General features: G+C 38.7%; 2 protein-coding genes across 4 annotated transcripts in view; one reads left to right on the top strand and one right to left on the bottom strand.

Annotated features, from left to right (window-relative positions):
* Positions 1-2,329: 2,329 nt before the first annotated feature.
* On the bottom strand, positions 2,330-4,462 carry inhbab (inhibin subunit beta Ab). The gene is made up of 2 exons (XM_062023571.1): positions 3,891-4,462; positions 2,330-3,335 (listed from the first exon to the last, which is right to left on the bottom strand). The coding sequence occupies exons 1-2, from the start codon at positions 4,294-4,296 to the stop codon at positions 2,578-2,580; spliced, it is 1,164 nt and encodes a 387-aa protein (XP_061879555.1). The 5' UTR covers positions 4,297-4,462; the 3' UTR covers positions 2,330-2,577.
* Positions 4,463-10,772: 6,310 nt separating this feature from the next.
* The window catches only part of amph (amphiphysin), a 41,228-nt gene continuing 33,283 nt past the window's right edge, over positions 10,773-18,717 (top strand). For all 3 annotated transcript variants that reach the window (XM_062022889.1, XM_062022888.1, XM_062022891.1), the window contains exons 1-2: positions 10,773-10,915; positions 18,187-18,267. In XM_062022889.1, coding sequence (XP_061878873.1) covers positions 10,847-10,915; positions 18,187-18,267 — 150 coding nt within the window. In that variant the 5' untranslated portion in view covers positions 10,773-10,846. The remainder of the gene's footprint in view (positions 10,916-18,186; positions 18,268-18,717) is intronic.

Raw genomic sequence — 18,717 nt, 5'->3', positions numbered from 1 at the left:
ACCTCAAATTATTTATATTTATTACTTAGTTTAGGGCTAAGGTTAAGGTTTTCATTGGATATTAGTGTGAACCTTCCATCCCTTTTAAGGGGACGGGCAATATGTGCACTCATATAGTTAGGAGGAGATACCTCATTAAGATGGAAAAATCCATCTGTTTTAGCCAAGTTTCGCTAAGACCAATGACATTAAGTTTGTTGTCTCTAATGACCTCATTAGCTAATAACGTTTTGGGAGACAATGATCTGATGTTTTGAAAGCCCATATTATAGGGAGTGGACTGGTTTGAGGCATTTTTGTTAATGGTATTCGTAGTACTGATATTAATAACGTTATGTTTATTTTGTGTAATGCGCCTTGTATATATTTGATTACATCTAGGAATTAATATGATGGGGATCTTGAGATTATTTGCTTGGTGCTGCGATAGATTTAACACGTCATAATTTGCCACCTCATTAGAATGCATGTCTGCCTCTGGCACAGTTACTACAGAAATAACATTATGTGAGTTGTGTATTATTCCTTGAGAAATGCTATGTGTGCAGGAATTTTCCAGCTTGGCGTTGGTTAGTTCTAAATTAACTGACTCCTCACTCGGACTAACAGACACTGTAATTGCCTGTGTCTGAGCTTGCTCTAGTGTTGTTAGTCCAGCTTGACTTAAATAGTGGTCTATATTTTTGGAAAGAGTGATGGCGCTTTCCCGGTTAGGCTGAAGGCCATCCCTCCCCAGCAAACCCGGTTTGCCCCAGAAAGAGGGCCAATTATCAATAAACGGTAGCCCCCGTTCTCTACAAAAACTAGCCAGCTACTTGTTAAGCGAGACTATTCTGCTCTTCCTCTCATCATTGCCTCTCGCAGGCAGAGGGCCAGAGACAAGTACTCAATGCCAAGACAGCTTTCTAGCGAGATTACAAGTTCGAGCTACAGTATGTTCCTCTTTGTAATCTCTGACTGTCTCATCCTAGTGTCATTGGAGCCGACGTTTTCAACTATGTTCGCATAGCTGGTGGTGCGATTAGCCTGTCGTGCTTGTTTACTAGGCCTGTTGCGAGTCAGCTACCTAAGACTATCTTCAATGTCGGGTGTTTTGGCCCCGGGAATACTCTTAATTATGGCTGGTTTACTAAGCTGTATGTTCCAGATGTGATTGATTGATTGAAACTTTTATTAGTAGATTGCACAGTACAGTACATATTCCGTACAATTGACCAATAATTGGTAACACCCGAATACGTTTTTAAACTTGTTTAAGTCAGGGTCCACGTCCACGGGGTCCAGGTCACTCCAAGTGAGTAGTCAATAGTAGTTTTTGCTTTTGTTTGGTTATTGTGTACTTTTGTGTACTATTGACTTTGTTTTGATCAAACAACTGTATGTAATAATATATAATAAAGACTGATTTAAATATTTTTTTGTGTTGTGAAACTGTAAATAGCACTCACAATATTATACATTGAAATGATGCGATCAGTATCGAAATCTGCACCATAAAACCCTGATCAGAACATCCCTATTAGTTTACCTGCAACACATTTTTCCGGCCTACCGTGATCGTGCCCAATGATGGAGGGTCAATCAAGTGCGAAAGTGTGATGCATGAGCGGACATGGGAATTCTTTCAAAATAAGATACATGGAAGATAATAAATTTAAGGGATGGGTTTGGGAGAAACCCAGAAGAACATTTAATATACTTTAAAAGTTGTGGAGATCTGACTTCCTTTTGAGCGGGTCACAGCTTCTTCACAAAAGTCATCGAACAATCACAAGATGATGCAATAAAGAAGTGATGACGATGTGCAATTTCAGACTTAAATATAATTTTGGTTAAAATTCTGACCTATTGACAGCACCTATTTTTAGATATGAATGAATTAACTTCATGTATACCCATTTATACTTGAATCACGTCACAATTTTGTAATATGTTTTGTTAGTATTTGGCAGACAAGGGAGTCTAAAAATATTCAACATTTACTTTTAGAGTGTGGATGTTGGACTCTGTAGTTGCTGCGACATGCTCCAGTACCCACAATGCATTGTGGCTATCTTTGTGCTTCTTAAATCAACATGTCGAGTCAGCCGTGAGTTTGTAGGTCAGTGAACAAACACATCGTTGCCACGGTGACCAATTTTGGCTGGCCCGCTTCTTCTTACCCTGCAAAGTTTGGACTGACAAGTTTTGTTCACTTCTTGTCAATCACAAAACACACTTGAAAAGAATAAATCATCTTGAATTATTTAATTCTTCTTAAAACTGAACTTCAAAGTCTCTCACAAGCCAAATTCTGACTTCTTCTAAATTGGAACATCAAATTCCAGTATCAAGCTCTATAGTCAATCATTTTGTGTCCATTGACCATTTGAACTTCAACAAAGCAGAGACACTTTGACACAAAGTAGAAATAAAATGTAATAACGTTATCATTGTCATCAGGTTGTCAGTCTCCTACTTTTTATTCCTTCTTTGTTTCCAATGTGGAAAGGAGTCAAAGAAAAAAATGTCCAGCCAACATGAGTATTTGAATTTGCTCAAATTGTACATTCGAGCTGCAAAGTGCTGATTCTTTTTTCATGAACATCCACACTGCTCCACAATCATGTTCTGTACGTCTTTTTTGACGATCTTCTGCTCGTCGTCATAGTACAGCATGGACATCGCCCTCAGTTGCGTGGGCACGCAGCACGACTTGATGTTCTGGAACTGGCCATAGCCCCTCATGCGGTACTGGTTGATGATGGTGGAGTGGAAGGAGCCGCCGATACTTGCCATGTGGTTGGGACAGTTTCCCTCACAATAGTTGGCATGGTAACCAGATGGAGCGATAATCCAGTCGCTCCAACCGATATCTTTAAAACTCACGTAAAACTGTTGTTTGCAGCACGTGCTGGTTCTGCCGTCACACTCCAAACTCCGAGGGATGCGGCGATGTGCGACCTCCTCTCTGGCTCGTAACGCTGTCATGAGAAATGGCCGGTGGGATTGTTCTTTAGTTTGCTCGCCGACCGGAGGCGGCAGAACCGGCACGGCACCGACTTCAGCGCATAGTAGGCAGGACAGCCGTAGGCGAAGTCGACTGTCTCCTCGGTCTAATGCGGACTGAACAGAACGCGGGATGGCAAGAGTGTGCCAGCCGCTGCGACGCGTGTCCACCATTTTCTCTGAAATAGATGTATCCTGCTCCGTCTGATGAAGCTGAAGCTTCACTTTGCCTTTGGCCCGATTTCCCTTGGACAACTTAAGGAAGATCCAAACGTTTGCTTGCTCCACCACCACTGCTCTGCTTCCTTCTTTGGAAAGCTGGAAGTTCAAGGTCCCCACATAGTCTTCTGATGCAGAAAACACAGCGACAGGTAGCATATTAGCAACACTTAGCCTTAATTAACGGAGTACTTCAACAACAAGAGAATAACACACACATGCATCCACAAAGAATATACGCCACACACACATACCCCACCCCCTATCCAATGCCCTTGATGTGAATCCCTTAAGGGTGATGGACAGCTGGGTAGCATCTGAAGAGCTGCAGCCAGCCACCGTAGCCCCCACTCCCTCCCCTCTGTTGCAAGTTTTTAGATGTATGTTGTAATATGTATATGTGCTTTGCTATGGAGGTTTTTTCCCACTCCAGACTAGGCCCCCTTAGGAGCCCAGTCTAGATTGTATTTTTTTTACTCATCCTCCCCCAGCGTTGACCTTTTTCCCATCTTTTACGGGGCGCCTTGTGGCGACCCATCAACGTTCCTGTTCTGTAACCCTGTACACTGTTTGTTTGTCTAACAAAGTTTCATTGTACTTGTGCAATGACAAGAAAGACCTACCTACCTACCTACCTACAGTATAAGCAGATATGCCAGAAGATAAAAAACATGTGCACTTACCCGGCTCTGCAAAGGTGATGACCTCGGATGGCGTCGGGGCTTCGGCGTCCCCATCTTCGTTTTGGATGTCAATGCTGCCGTCGCTGGCCACGCGTCCAACGTGCAGCTTCTTGATGGCGTTCAGAAGAGCCGCCCGAGGAACCGGCTGGGTCAGGTTGGGTCGTGCGCTCATGTGCAGCATGTTGAGAATGTGACGCTTAACCGCATCCACCAGGTCGCTCGGCCCGCCAAAAGAAGAGCTGTTCTTCCTCACTTGGGCCAGAGTGCAAGACGGACAGTCAGAGGACACCGCCCCCTGATGGACACCCGGAGGCACTTCTGACCGCGGAACCAGAGATCCGGCCACAGAAGAATCCACCATGATGGTCAGAGTGAAAAGTGCAGTGAGAAAAGAAGCTGAAGACATGATGATCTGCTGCAGTCCAAAAGGTCCTCCAGACTTGTCACTGCTCCTGAAGTCTACAGTCTCCTGGGTATTGATGATGTGCTCCCATCCAGGTCACGTCTCTCCGTGTAGGGATGGTTCAGCGTTGAGCCTCAAGCTGAGGTTCTACGTCAAGCCTGGTTCTTGTCTCTTCTTTGGGTCTTGTGTGCCTATCAGCTCGGATTTGCTAATTATACTTGTTCCTGTGTTTGATCCCGCCCTCCATCCCTGAGGAATCTCCCTGTGAGTCAGTGACATCACACACGCTTTCTCCTCAATGAATGTCACGACAGAGGAGGAGGACCACGATGTGTCCCTGATTCATTCATGCCACACACACGCACACACACGCACACATGCGCACACACACACGGTCGTGAGTCAGAGCATCATCATCAACACCTCACGTGGAGGAGAGATTCCGTCGGTGTGAGATGAATTTTTAGAAAGAAAAGTTGTAGCAGATGGATCACAGAAACACACACACACCTTCTACTGGTGGGATTCAAGTGTTACATCACAGCGCTTCACCTCATCTTCATGTTTGACTCAAACACTTGTGAGTTGGACTAAATTGCATCGCTGCTGGCAAAGAAAGTTGATGGATCAACGAGAACAACAATACCATTTTTTAAGCCTCTCCTGGAGCTATTATGGTTGTCAAACTCTAACTGTGCTGCAGTCTTCTTGGTCTCCCATTTCAGTGATTTTTGTGGCACCCTTTTCAGAAAGTTGTGGCAAAAGTTGCATATACCACATATTATTGATAACCGTGGTAAAACTGCAGATGGTTAGTGTGGTAGCCATTTTTGTGTTATTTATATTTTTGTAGTCCTGCATATATTATTAAGTTAAATTAACGATTTATTTGTTGCTTGATGAATGCTTGGGCCTACTGCGCTACTGCACTTTGGTGTTGGTCATTGTGGTGGTGTTTGATGAATACTTGGGCCTACTGTGCGACTGCACTTTTATTTTGCTCACTATGGTTGTGGCAGCCATTTTTGTGTTATTTATATTTCTCTAGTACTGCATATTAGAGATGCGCGGTTTGCGGACACAACCGCGGAGTCCGCGGATAATCCGCGGGTCGGGCGGATGCATGACGAAAAAAATAGATTTTAAATAGATTCGGGCGGGTGGCGGTTGAACCAATTCGGAAATATATATACATAGTTAAATGTTGTTACCCATATACGAAAAACGAGCAGCACTCTTTGAAACAGGCAAGTATTCATCAGGCACTGCTGCAGCTGTCATGCCAAATTTCTTCCCCCCTACAAAAACCTTCCCCACCCATTTACTTCCGGGGCTGCGTCCAACAAAATCACAAAGTTGCCGGGGGTCCTTAACCGGCACGTGACTGTCCTGTTTCGCGCCTGTACAAAAAACAAAAACAATAATCGATTTCTTCAGATTCCAGCAGCTGTCAAAGACGAAGTATCCTTCCAGCGACGGGCAGTCAAAGTGCTATCGATCGCTGTCAATGACGTAAGAGGAAACATGACCACGGAAGTAAATGGGGGGGGGGGGGGGGGGGTTTGTAGGGGGAAGAAATTTGGCGTGACACAGCACACCACAACACAACACAACAGAAAAGGAGAAAAAAATAAAAAGATGGCAACGCCGGCAGCAAACGTGGTACGCGACACACTAAAAAAGGGAATACTAAAGACCAGGTAAAAAAAATAACAATAATAGTCAACACTTTCTTAATGGAAATGACAATAATATTATAATAATGATAAATAATATTATCACGCATTAATATCTCTTAGCCTCCAATGCGTGGCCAAGAGATATTAATGTGTGGCACGCATTGCATGTCTCTGCTGCATTGGATCAGTCTCCTTTCTTTAACAGGCAAAAGCTTTCTAACCTCACTAATGCCTTGCATCGTCTATATTAGATATATAACAACGGGTGGGTGGCGGGCGGTAGTGGTTTTGATAAAATGTTAGTTCGGGTGGATGGCGGGTGGATGACGACTTTTTTGATGCGGTTGCGGATGAAATAATTGCCAATCCGCGCATCTCTACTGCATATATTATTAAGTTAAATTATTTATTTTTTGAATTGCCATGAAAATATGCTTTGATTTATGGCAAGTTAATTTATTTATATTCTGTCATTGACAGCACCTGTGCCGAGAGCATATAGGGGTGCACAGATGAAATTGATTGGACAAAAAAAATGTCGGGTTGAGAGACTGGCGGTGAACACAGTTTTTGACCACTTCTAATGCAACACTTGAGCCTTAGTTTTTTGTTTATAGCTTTGTATGTAGTTCAACTAGTTTTTGTTCACCTTGGATGTACTGTTGGAAAGAAGACCTTTTTGCAAGTAAAGCTATTTTTTGAGAGACTTAAGTTGGAGTCGGAAGTGCGTTTGAAAGTGCACCACCTGTCCTGGCTCAGCCCACGGCCTTTGGTTTAGAACTTGGGAAAGCTTGGAAAGGCCGAAACAGTTAGTATTACCATTTTAAATTAAAATGATCGAAAAATTATGATTGATGACTGCACTTTGATAAACTCATGGACTGATTGGCGCCAGCTCGCTAGTTTATATGCTAACATTAAAACAAGAGACATGAACGTCTTTCTCCTCTAAAAAATGACATACTCCTTAGACTTAGACTTAGACTTAGACTTAGAAAATCTTTATTGTCCCTGAAGGGCAATTTGGTTTGCAGCAGTAGTCATTAAAAACATGGTTCAACAGTAAAATGAGGTACAACAGTAAAAAACAAGGTACAACAGTAAAAACGAGGTACAACAGTAAAAACAAGGTACAACAGTAAAACAAGGTACAAATACATAAAATACATACAACATACAAACCATCATGAAGGCATTGAGCTAAAAACTAAAAACATTTGTAAAACAATAAAACTAATCATCACATGTCGCTTGCATAGCAGCTAAGCTTGTTTAAAAAGCTCATTTATAAAGGCAACAGCTGAGGGAACAAAGGATCTTATGTATCTGTTGTTTTTGGCCTTTCTATTAGTAGGTGCGTACCTGCATCCCGAGGGCAAGAGTCTAAACTCTGAGAAGAGAGGGTGCTGAGGGTTGACCAGAATGGCCTTGGCCTTCTGGATGACTCTAGCCTGATAGATCTGGTTCAGGGGGTTCAAGGTAGTGCCTATGGTCTTTTGGCACACCTTGATTATACCACCCAATCTATTTTTATTGGCCACACTGAGGTTACCAAACCAGGAAGTGATGGAATAAGTTAAAATAGACTCAATAGATAGATGAATAGAACATCCTCATCAGTGTCCTATCAACCTGAAAGCCCCTCAGTCTCCTCAAGAAAAACAGCCTCTGTTTGGCCTTCTTACAAATACGGTCAGTGTTGGCATCAAAGGTCAATTTATTGTCTAAAATTGTGCCTAGATACTTGTAATCACGGACTATCTCAACAGCAGAGCCATTAATGAGAATGGCCAATCTAAATTTATACAAGCATATTGCTGTCTGCAGAACAAGATATTCAATTGTGCACACTGAACATCCAAGCTGTGCTCTCTTCAAGGACCGCAGAACAGAGTTGGATGCCACAAAGCCCACCAGAAATTATAAATCGTAATAACAGACTTTATTTGTCACGCACCTTTCATTTAAATAAATCTTTAAGTACGACAGTACAACCAATATTTAAAACAATAAAAGCTTAGCCATTAAAACAGATAAAATACTGAGATTAAAACACTATGAATGGAGCATAAGAAACACAAAACATGCAAACTAGTGGGGTTTCTAACAGGTATTTTAAAAAAGGAATAACTTGGTCAAAAATGTTAGTGTGTGTACAAGTATTTTCTGGGCACATTCAACAATACCGCGATAATAATGATAACTGTAATAATTTTGGTCACAATAACCAAGTTATTACATTTTAATATCGTTACACCCCTAATCGTGTAACAACTTGTGATTTTATGAATTTGTTATCAATGTGTTCCTGTAACCTTCACCTCTAAAAGCACATGATTGCAAAAAATAATAATTGAAAAACAAATACTGTATTGATCAGTCCCTCCAGGGTTTCGCAGACTTTTTCTGTGATTGTTGCGGCCTAAAATACCTGCATTTGTGGCTGCTTTTTCAGGAAATTGCGACATTATGAGACTTGTTTTTATTCGATAATATTGAATCAACTTGTGATTTTACAAATTTGTAATCAAATCCTTTAAGAAATATTGCAAAGGATTTCAACAAAAATTGGAAAACAAATACTGTATTGATGTTTTACTTGCTTTATACCACACAGACTCATAAGTAGGGACTAGATTGAAGTAAAAGCATGTATTCAAGAGCTCATTGTCAAATTACTGTACTGTTTAATTAAATATGACTGATAATTATCATAAATATAATTACAGTAAGAAACACCACCAAAGACTTACTTTGTCACAAACGGCTTAGACTTCTGTTGTCATTTTTCAATAAAATCAGTTATGATACACAGTACAAGCATGTTCAATATAAAAGTAGTTCTAACTGAATTTGCCCAAAAAATATTCAACAAATTAGTACAGCAACAGACAGAGCTCATGTGCCTGCTAATAACCAGACAATACATACAAAATGCAACAGGTGTCTTTATCCGTATGCATAATTAATAAAAACAGACAACTATGCAATGGCAATACTGTTTTGGGATAATAACAGAATAACTTAAGAAATTATTAATAGCGAAATGAAGAAGTGGAAACAAATTAATAATTACATTAAGAACATAGGTTGTAGTGTACACACACTAAAGATTCGGATCACAAGACCAAAGCTGGGGAACAATCGACCATATAAGATGGGGAAGAAATGGGGGCCGAGGGAGAGGGAGAAAGATGAAGGGACCTAGGTTTGAATCCCAGACTCCGCTGACTCATAAATAACATATTTTTCTTTTGGTTCTCTTTTCGTTTCCTGCAACAACTGTGATGTGTTACAACATGTGCATCATGGATTTTTACTGATAATAATGCCAATTGTTTTTAACTGGTAATCAAGTGGTAATATATGTATATTTATCTCTGGTGTAAAATACATATGTGATTTATTTGACCTTGCATGCAGCTCTATATAAATATACTGCATGTATATTGTATACCATTGCATACTATTTTATACTGTATGATAGGGGGTCCAAAAAATAGATTTTTAAATTAATCACGATTCTTATTGATGATTGGAGAAAAAAAACAATTTTTTTTTTTTTTTTTTTTTAATCTGTCCTGTCTACCCGCTCAGGCAAATCTTATTGTTGATGTAGATGCCCATATATGCTGTACAGATTTACATTAGAAAAGAGAAGTGTGGGATACTTCTCTTGTTGCCTTATTTGTATTTGACTTTATTACATGTTTGGGTAGAATATTATTAAACAAAACCAGTTTTCTTTTGAGTAATAGAGAAATTCATGAGAGATGTTTTAAGGAGGAATGTAGTTAATCATAGAACTGGCACCAAATGTTATTAAAAAAAAGTATTGATTTTGAATCGAGAATCGATTCTGAATTGAAACGTTAACCACAAGTATCGAATTGAACCGTGTGGTGCCCAAAGATTCACACACCCACTGTATGAAGACATCTTCACTTGTTTTTTTAGTTTATTTTTAATCAACAAACTCAAAAACATATATCAGCCCTCAGACCGTCAGATTGCAAACAGAAAAGAAAAATAGTAAAGTACCATGTTTTATTACACGTACAACAAATGACACAAAACACAAACTATATACATTTATTTACAACATCCAGTAAGATATGTAAAGTAAATATACAAAAAAAAAGCAGGGAGGTAATGGGTCCCATTTTTATCGTCTTTGGTATGACTCGGCCGGGGTTTGAACTCCCAACCTACCGATGGACATTGCTCTGGATTTGTGAATATATCATTTTACTAGTAGACATAAATGTTTTATAGCATTCTCCAAGTATTTAAGATATTTACATTGTAGACATTTTTTTATTTAAAAAAAATCAAGACATTTATTATAAGTAAATGGGAAAAACATACAATAGAACCAGCTGGGTCTTTCTGTCGCCCTCTGCTGGAGTTTGACCAACATTGCATGTTTTACACTTAAAATATTTTAGATATTATTGCAGGTAAGTGTCCTAATATAAAATGACGACAACGCAGTTTTCCTATAATATTTACTGTATTCGGTATTTAAACTATATACAATTAAAATATTCCAAAATAAAATGTTTTTTTCACACTCTTGTGTTTACCTCAACCAAAAACAGGTGCACACATGACATGAGGAAGCTCGTTATTATTTATTTATAATGGCAATTTTATTTATTCATAACAATACATACAAATGATACCTCCTGATAGGATTTATATGCGATTATTTCCATTTAATACTCGCAAAAAACATCAAACTATAGCGCGTGTGGCGGGGTTAGGCTCCGCCCCCTTTGCTTGCGCACGCTCGCCCCGGCACACGCACACACGCGCGCCCCTCCCCCTCCCTGCTTGTGTCGGTGTTAATCCGCGTCTGTCAGTGCGGCGTCATGGCGGATATCAAAACGGGAATCTTCGCCAAAAATGTGCAGAAGAGGCTGAACAGGGCGCAGGAGAAGGTAAGGAGGAGGTGGAGGTGGGGGAGGAGGTGATGAAGGAGATGAAGGTGATGAAGAGGAGATGACGGTGACGTCCTTGCAGGCCGCTGCCGCTCTCAAATGTCCCCGACGTCGATGTGTGTGGGACGTCAGTGTCGGGCGAAAAACAACCAGCTCTAATATCGATTTACTGATGGTTTGTTTAATTCGCTGATCTGATACGCAGATTACGTAACAGCCAGCATGATTTGTTGGGCTTCTGGCGGGATGACGTCATTTCTAGACGCTAGATCAGCCACATTCAGAATATTTCTGCGTATAGTGAAGAATATTAGAACGTCTATAGGGATTGTGCTAATGATAATGTTGAAAATACACAATTCAAGACCAAAGTCTACTTTTTCTATGGACGAATTGCAATACAAGTAAATATACATTTTTACTCCTGAACACAATTTTAATACCTCTGGAAAATGACCTTTTTTCCCTCATTTTGTTAGAAGCAGGCATACCGTATGTTGACATTTTAGGCTTCAACTGTACTCTGCTGATGTGTTCATCATCATGTTTGGGTGTAAATTCTGTACTTGCTAAATTGCTGAGTCGTTTTTTGTGTGTTGCTGAATTTTGTTGTTTCCAGCTGAATCTCAGTATAGTCGATACTGATACCTATGCATTTCCACAATTCTCATGACCTATTCGATACCAGGATACATATTAAAAAAAAAATTCAACCGTGTACTTTTAAATTCCCTATTTTAAAGGCCTACTGAAATGAAATGTTCTTATTTAAACGGGGATAGCAGGTCCATTCTATGTGTCATACTTGATCATTTCGCGATATTGCCATATTTTTGCTGAAAGGATTTAGTAGAGAACATCGACGATAAAGTTCGCAACTTTTGGTCGCTGATTAAAAAAGCCTTGCCTGTACCGGAAGTAGCGTGACGTCACAGGTTGTGGAGCGCCTCACATCTGCACATTGTTTACAGTCATGGCCAGCAGCAGCGAGAGCGATTCGGACCGAGAAAGTGACGATTACCCCATTAATTTGAGCAAGGATGAAAGATTTGTGGATGAGGAAAGTGAGAGTGAAGGATTAGAGGGCAGTGGAAGCGATTCAGATAGGGAAGATCCTGTGAGAGGCGGGTGGGACCTGATATTCAGCTGGGAATGACTAACACAGTAAATAAACACAAGACATATATATACTCTATTAGCCACAACACAACCAGGCTTATATTTAATATGCCACAAATTAATCCGCATAACAAACACCTCCCCCCTCCCGTCCATATAACCCACCAATACAAATCAAACACCCGCACAACACACTCAATCCCACACACCCATATTTCGCGGGAAGTTTAAAATTGCACTTTACTAATCTAACCCGGCCGTATTGGCATGTGTTGCAATGTTAAGATTTCATCATTGATATATAAACTATCAGACTGCGTGGTCGGTAGTAGTGGCTTTCAGTAGGCCTTTAATGAAAACTGTTTTTCAAAAAAACGGAAGAGTATCTCTTGTGTTTTCTTTGCACTTCCAGAAGTGTTAAGGTTGAGTTGCGTGCTTCTGGAGGTTTTCTGCATAAATGCACGCTCCCCGGGCTTGTGGTGGCGGATATTTTTTCTCAATTGTGCGGCAAATACCTTCGTGACCGCTCTTATTTTATTAACAAATAAATGCAAGACACGAGATACACCTCTTTTACACTTTTAATGTGTACCTCTACAAGGCTCACCCTTTTCACCATTTTGTTTAGGAAGATAAGTAACATCCCTATCCACACAGTCCGCTCTATCATCATTTATTTTAATGTCAGGTTATTCTCTGTATTCCTCCTGCATGTTGTGTTAAACGTATGCAATCAATGAAAACATGTTTTTTTACAAACCCCAAAACCAGTGAAGTTGGCATGTTGTGTAAATAAAAACAAAATACTAGGGCTGTGAATCTTTGGGTGTCCCACGATTCGATTTAATATCGATTCTTGGGGTCACGATTCGATTCAAAATCGATTTTTTTTTCAATTCAACACGATTCTCGATTCAAAAACGATTTTTTTCCCGATTCAAAAGGATTCTCTATTCATTTAATACATAGGATTTCAGCAGGATCTACCCCAGTCTGCTGACATGCAAGCAGAGTAGTAGATTTTTGTAAAAAGCTTTTATAATTGTAAAGGACAATGTTTTATCAACTGATTGCAATAATGTAAATGTGTTTTAACTATTAAATGAACCAAAAATATGACTTATTTTATCTTTGTGAAAATATTGGACACAGTGTGTTGTCAAGCTTATGAGATGCAATGCAAGTGTAAGCCACTGTGACACTATTGTTCTTTTATTTTTATTTTTATAAATGTCTAATGATAATGTCAATGAGGGATTTTTAATCACTGCTATGTTGAAATTGTAACTAATATTGATACTGTTGTTGATAATATTCATTTATGTTTCACTACTTTTGGATTGTTCTGTGTCGTGTTTGTGTCTCCTCTCAATTGCTCTGTTTATTGCAGTTCTGAGTGTTGCTGGGTCGGGTTTGATTTTGGAATTGGATTGCATTGTTATGGTATTGCTGTGTATTGTTTTGTTGGATTGATTAATTAAAAAAATAAAAAATAAAAAAATATATAACAATTTAAATAAATACATTTAATTTTTTGTTGTTGATTTTTTACAAATGAGAATCGATTCTGAATCGCACAACGTGAGAATCGCGATTCGAATTCGAATCAATTTTTTCCCACACCCCTACAAAATACAATGATTTGCAAGTTCTTTTCAATCTACTGTATGTTCAACTGGATAGACTGCAAAGACAAGATAGTTAACGTTTGAACTGGAAAACTTATTTTTTGCAAATATTAGCTCATTTGGAATTTGATGCCTGCAACATGTTTAAAAATAGCTGGCACAGGTGGCAAAACGACTGAGAAAGTTGAGGAATGCTCACCAAAAACGTATTTGGAACATCCCTCAGGTGAACAGGCTAATTGGGAACAGGTGGGTGCCATAATTGGGTATAAAAGCAGTTTCCATGAAATGCTCAGTCATTCACAAATGGATGGGGCGAAGTTCACCACTTTGTGAACAAATGTGTGAGCAAATTGTCCAACAGTTTAAGAACAACATTTCTCAACGAGCTATTGCAAGGAATTTAGGGATTTCACCATCTACGGTCCGTAATATCATCAAAAGGTTCAGGGAATCTGGAGGAATCACTGCACGTAAGCGATGATAATACGGACCTTCGATCCCTCACGCGGTATTGCATCTAAAAGCGACATCGGTGTGTAAAGGATATCTCCACATGGGCTCAGGAACACTTCAGTATTATCAGCACCAAATACCATACACTACTTTTATCTCGGTAAGTCGCGTCAGTTCTCGGAGCGTGAGCATTGAGACTGCGGCCAAGAAGAACAAACACCTAATGTCTTTAAAAAAAATTAGCTAGTTTTTTCGTAGATTTTATTTATTTATGGAAGTCTGTCACGAATGCGAATTTGGCACGTCTAGTTTGCCCTCGCTCATGAAAAATAGAAGTGTAGCATAAACTGTGGGTGTGGCATAATGCCGCTTCACAACATATACGCCTGATATTTCTGCAAAGATGTAGCAGAAATGATCTTTGATGCACTTCAGCCACTTTGTCGTATATTTAGTGGTTAAAGGTACTTATTATAAGTACCTTTGAATCTTGCATCATGCATTTACCTAACATCGCCCATAACTACTGCACTGACTTGAAGGGGTCATATTAGGATTTTTCCCCCCCCTACATTTAAGTGAAGTAATTATATTTATATAGCACTTTTTCTCTAGTGACTCAAAGGGTTTTATATAATGAACTCCATTATCGACATCTTTAAGCTACAATGTCTCTTGCCCAAGGACACAATGGCAGTGACTAGGATTGCGGTAGCAGGAATCGAACCTAGAACCCTGGAGTTGCTGGCACGGTCACTCTACCAACCGAGCCACTTTATTGAGTTCTTTGTAGTCTACGTAACATGTAATGGTGGTTCTTTGGTCAAATGTCGCATATATTATGTTTTGCAGACCATATTCAAGCCGCTTTTTTAATTGTCTCTTCAAAATGCAGCCTTTTCTGGCCTGTCTTATTCATGTGCCAAAGCCCTCCTCCAGGCCTAGCCCCCTTCAACTGCGTCTCTACCCCGTCAGCCATGTTATAATTTTTAGCGCTTCCATATGGAGTCTACTGACAGATATATAAGTTAGAACTAGGGGTGTAACGATTTATTTTAACAACGATTCGATTAGATATTTGTGGTTGCCAATGCGATTCAGGGACAATCTAAATTTTTTTAGAACTATCCGAAACGATTCAGTGAGATTCAGTAACTTTTTTGCAAAAAAAAAAAATCAAGCAGTGTGACTAAACTAAATAGTGGATACTGGACACTGCAGGTGAAGTTTCCTATATTTCTGTTCTTTTTTGTAAATACATTATGTATAAGTGAATTATGGATACAAACAAGGAAGTAAACAACAATTAATTGTCAATGCATTCACATCTTATTTGAATAAAGAGCAACCAACACTTTTTTTTTTTCTTTTCTTTTTTTTCCTTTTCTGTCTGGTCATTAATCTTTATTGTAGTTTTATTTTTATTCTTGTAGGATACATAAATGCTTTTTATTCTTACTTATTATATGTATTTTTCAAAAATAATGATGTCACTGTCAAAACATGTGGATATGGCACCACCTTAAGGAATGTGTACAATGAAAACAAAACAAAAACGACAAATTATTATAAATTATAGCCAATATTTTATGAAAATTCCCACCAATAAAGTAATATTTGGGTACATTTAAATTATTCCGTTGCACATCTTATCTTATAACTTATCTTATAAAGTGATTGTTTCCTTGATTAAAAATGTTGAAAAAAATGAAGAACATATATGAGTATATATTCATATATATAGAATATAGATGGATTTAAAATGTATATAATAATAATAATAATACCTGGGATTTATATAGCGCTTTTCTAAGTACCCAAAGTCGCTTTACATGTTAAAAACCCATCATTATATATGTATATATAGGTCAGGGGTGTCAAACGTACGGCCCGAGGGCCGGATCAGGCCCACAAACAGGTTTTATCCGGCTCGCCGGATGAGTTTGCTAAGTATAAAAATGTACCTGAAATTTTTGAATGAAAGAAACTGCTGTTCTAAATGGCAATAGCAATTCTTTGTGTCTTTCGAGATGATGCTACATACGTACAAAATAAACCACATGATGTTAGTACACCAGTCAAGGAACTTCATAAATAACATCCTGTAATTTGATTGTGATATCATTTTTTTTATCTTGATAGAGTGAAAATGAACACCAATGAGTTGACTGATGAACATTATCACATAATTTATTCAGAAAATATAAATAACGACAAATAAAGATAGAATACTATTAACCGCAACATGTAAGTGTAAAAAATATCCAACAACATTATGATTTGTACATTTTCAAAATGTGCTTGTTGTATTTTTAAACAAAGAAAACAATCTGAAGTTGTCTTTATTTTTAAGTTATCGTGCCGTGATTTTACCAGTTCAGCCCACTTGTGAGTAGATTTTTCTCCATGTGGCCCCCGATCAAAAAATGAGTTTGACACCCCTGCTTTATGTTGAATTAAAGAGGAAACATTTTCTGCTTACATTTTCAACATTTTTTAAACAACTTTCAATAAAAATACTGTAACCAACATTTTAACTGTAGATTATTTACCTGCTAAATAAAGTTCCCCGACCCGGCCATACAGTATCTGTTCTCCGCCCTGGCATCGTTGATGAAGGACAGTGTCCCAGGTGTGCGGAAGCATGTTTGCCCCCTCATCCCTTTTGATGGTGTTGGCCCCTTTATGTTGTGTTCCGAAAGTCGGTGCGTCGCCATGGGGCGCTTTTTGTGTGACTTAAAGTTAAGTTGTGGCTTTATATTATTGTGTTGTATTGTTTGAATTTGTTGTGGCTTATGCAATCGTGCTGTACCTGAAAGTTTGTGTTGTATCTAATGATATTGTCCTGTGGCGTTTGCGTTTGTTATGACCTTTCTCGACCACCGTAGCTATCCGCCATTTTTGTTTTGATGAAACAGATGGGCAAATAGACAATGTTTAACGTCTTTAATATTAAAAATTCTAAACTTCATATAAAGTCTGTTGTTCTTAAATTATTTTCCTTTTTCTAGTATCGTCGATGAAATCGATCGATTCCCTTTTGAAACAATCTTGGATTGATGCCTATCTTCTGGAAGGCAACCTTGCTGAGCATGCACAGACCGATGTACTTGACATTTAGGAACATAAATCGATATATCGATCAGTCGTTACACCCCTAGTTGGAACTATAAGCTACTCAGTAGTACAAATGGCGACAGCGGAGGATGCATGTGCATGTATGAGCCAGTCTGCCCCACAACAAGAAGATAGAGAAAAATAAGGAACTTATTGACTTCAACTTTGGATAAAAATGGCGGAGTCGTGCAAAGCTCTTCAGGTAAACCTTTACCATCTATAGAGATATCCGCTGATGTCTCAAATTCCAAACGGCTCGTTTGGAGCAAGTTTGAAAAAAGGCAAAATTGTTTTTATAATTGTCTCGACTATGGTTTGATTTCACATTTTCGGGACCTATGGGGATCCCAAATACCCAAAAGCAGGTACCAAATGGTAAGAACAGTTGGTTTTGTATTATAGAAGTTTGGCTGGGATTCCATTGACCAATCTTCCATAATCATTAGGATGAATGTCAATATTATTTATGAACAAACATATAATTGTAAAATGCATGAAATAGATATTGTTAGTGGAACATAGTGTCCCACTAACAATAAAAAATATGTTGATTGTTGAATTAAAGAGGAAACATTTTCTGCTCACATTTTCAACATTTAAACGATTTTCAATAAAAGTACTGTAACGAACATTTTAACTGCAGAAATGGATCTGAATGGGATCAGAGTCGAGGATGTCGTTGTGGCTTGTGCCGCCCTTTGAGACACTTGTGATTAAGGGCTCTATATAAATAAAGTTTGATTGATTGATTGATATTCCAGACGATCCATTTGTGTGGAAAGAAGTTATTTTTTGCAAACCAAACCTTCCATGAATCCAGTGTTTGTTTATGGAAATGAGACAGCTTCATGGCTAACTTAGACCATTTGTAATCACAATTCAAGAGAAACCTGAAGCACATTGCCTGATGTCAGTCAACATTACAACATGAAACATTTTCTCATTTATCAGGTTCTACAGAAGCTGGGAAAAGCGGACGAGACCAAAGATGAACAATTTGAACAAGTTGTCGTCAACTTCAGGAGACAGGAGGTGAGAGGACGTCTTAACCTCGGATGTGCTGTAAAGTTATTCTAGAACGTGGTGCGAAAGCCTGGGCTTCAACTGTCTTGCATTTTTGTGTTTGATGTTCTTTCAAGAAAAGTTTCCAGTCACAACCTGAGCAACACAAACACTACACTTTTTGTGTGTCAAATATTAACATGAATCAGAAAAATTGACTATCGCATAATGTAAGGTGTGAAGGAGCAATTATTAAAGTGTACCATGGACTTGAACTTTTGCATAAATTCTGAACATTTTATCACCTTTGTTTTATATTTACGGGTGTGTTATAATTAATATACTGTACATTTAGGTACAGTATATATGCTCTGGTTGTTTGCATATTTGTACATATATATGATCTATTGACTCAATGAAAATCAATGAAAGTAAACTAACTGTAGTCTCAGAAAACTGGACTATCTAAGTCAGGAGTAG

The sequence above is a fragment of the Entelurus aequoreus genome, linkage group LG16 (genome assembly GCF_033978785.1).
Source record: "Entelurus aequoreus isolate RoL-2023_Sb linkage group LG16, RoL_Eaeq_v1.1, whole genome shotgun sequence".
In the NCBI taxonomy this organism is placed as follows: Eukaryota; Metazoa; Chordata; class Actinopteri; order Syngnathiformes; family Syngnathidae; genus Entelurus; species Entelurus aequoreus.
This window is presented reverse-complemented; position numbering and strand designations above follow the sequence as displayed.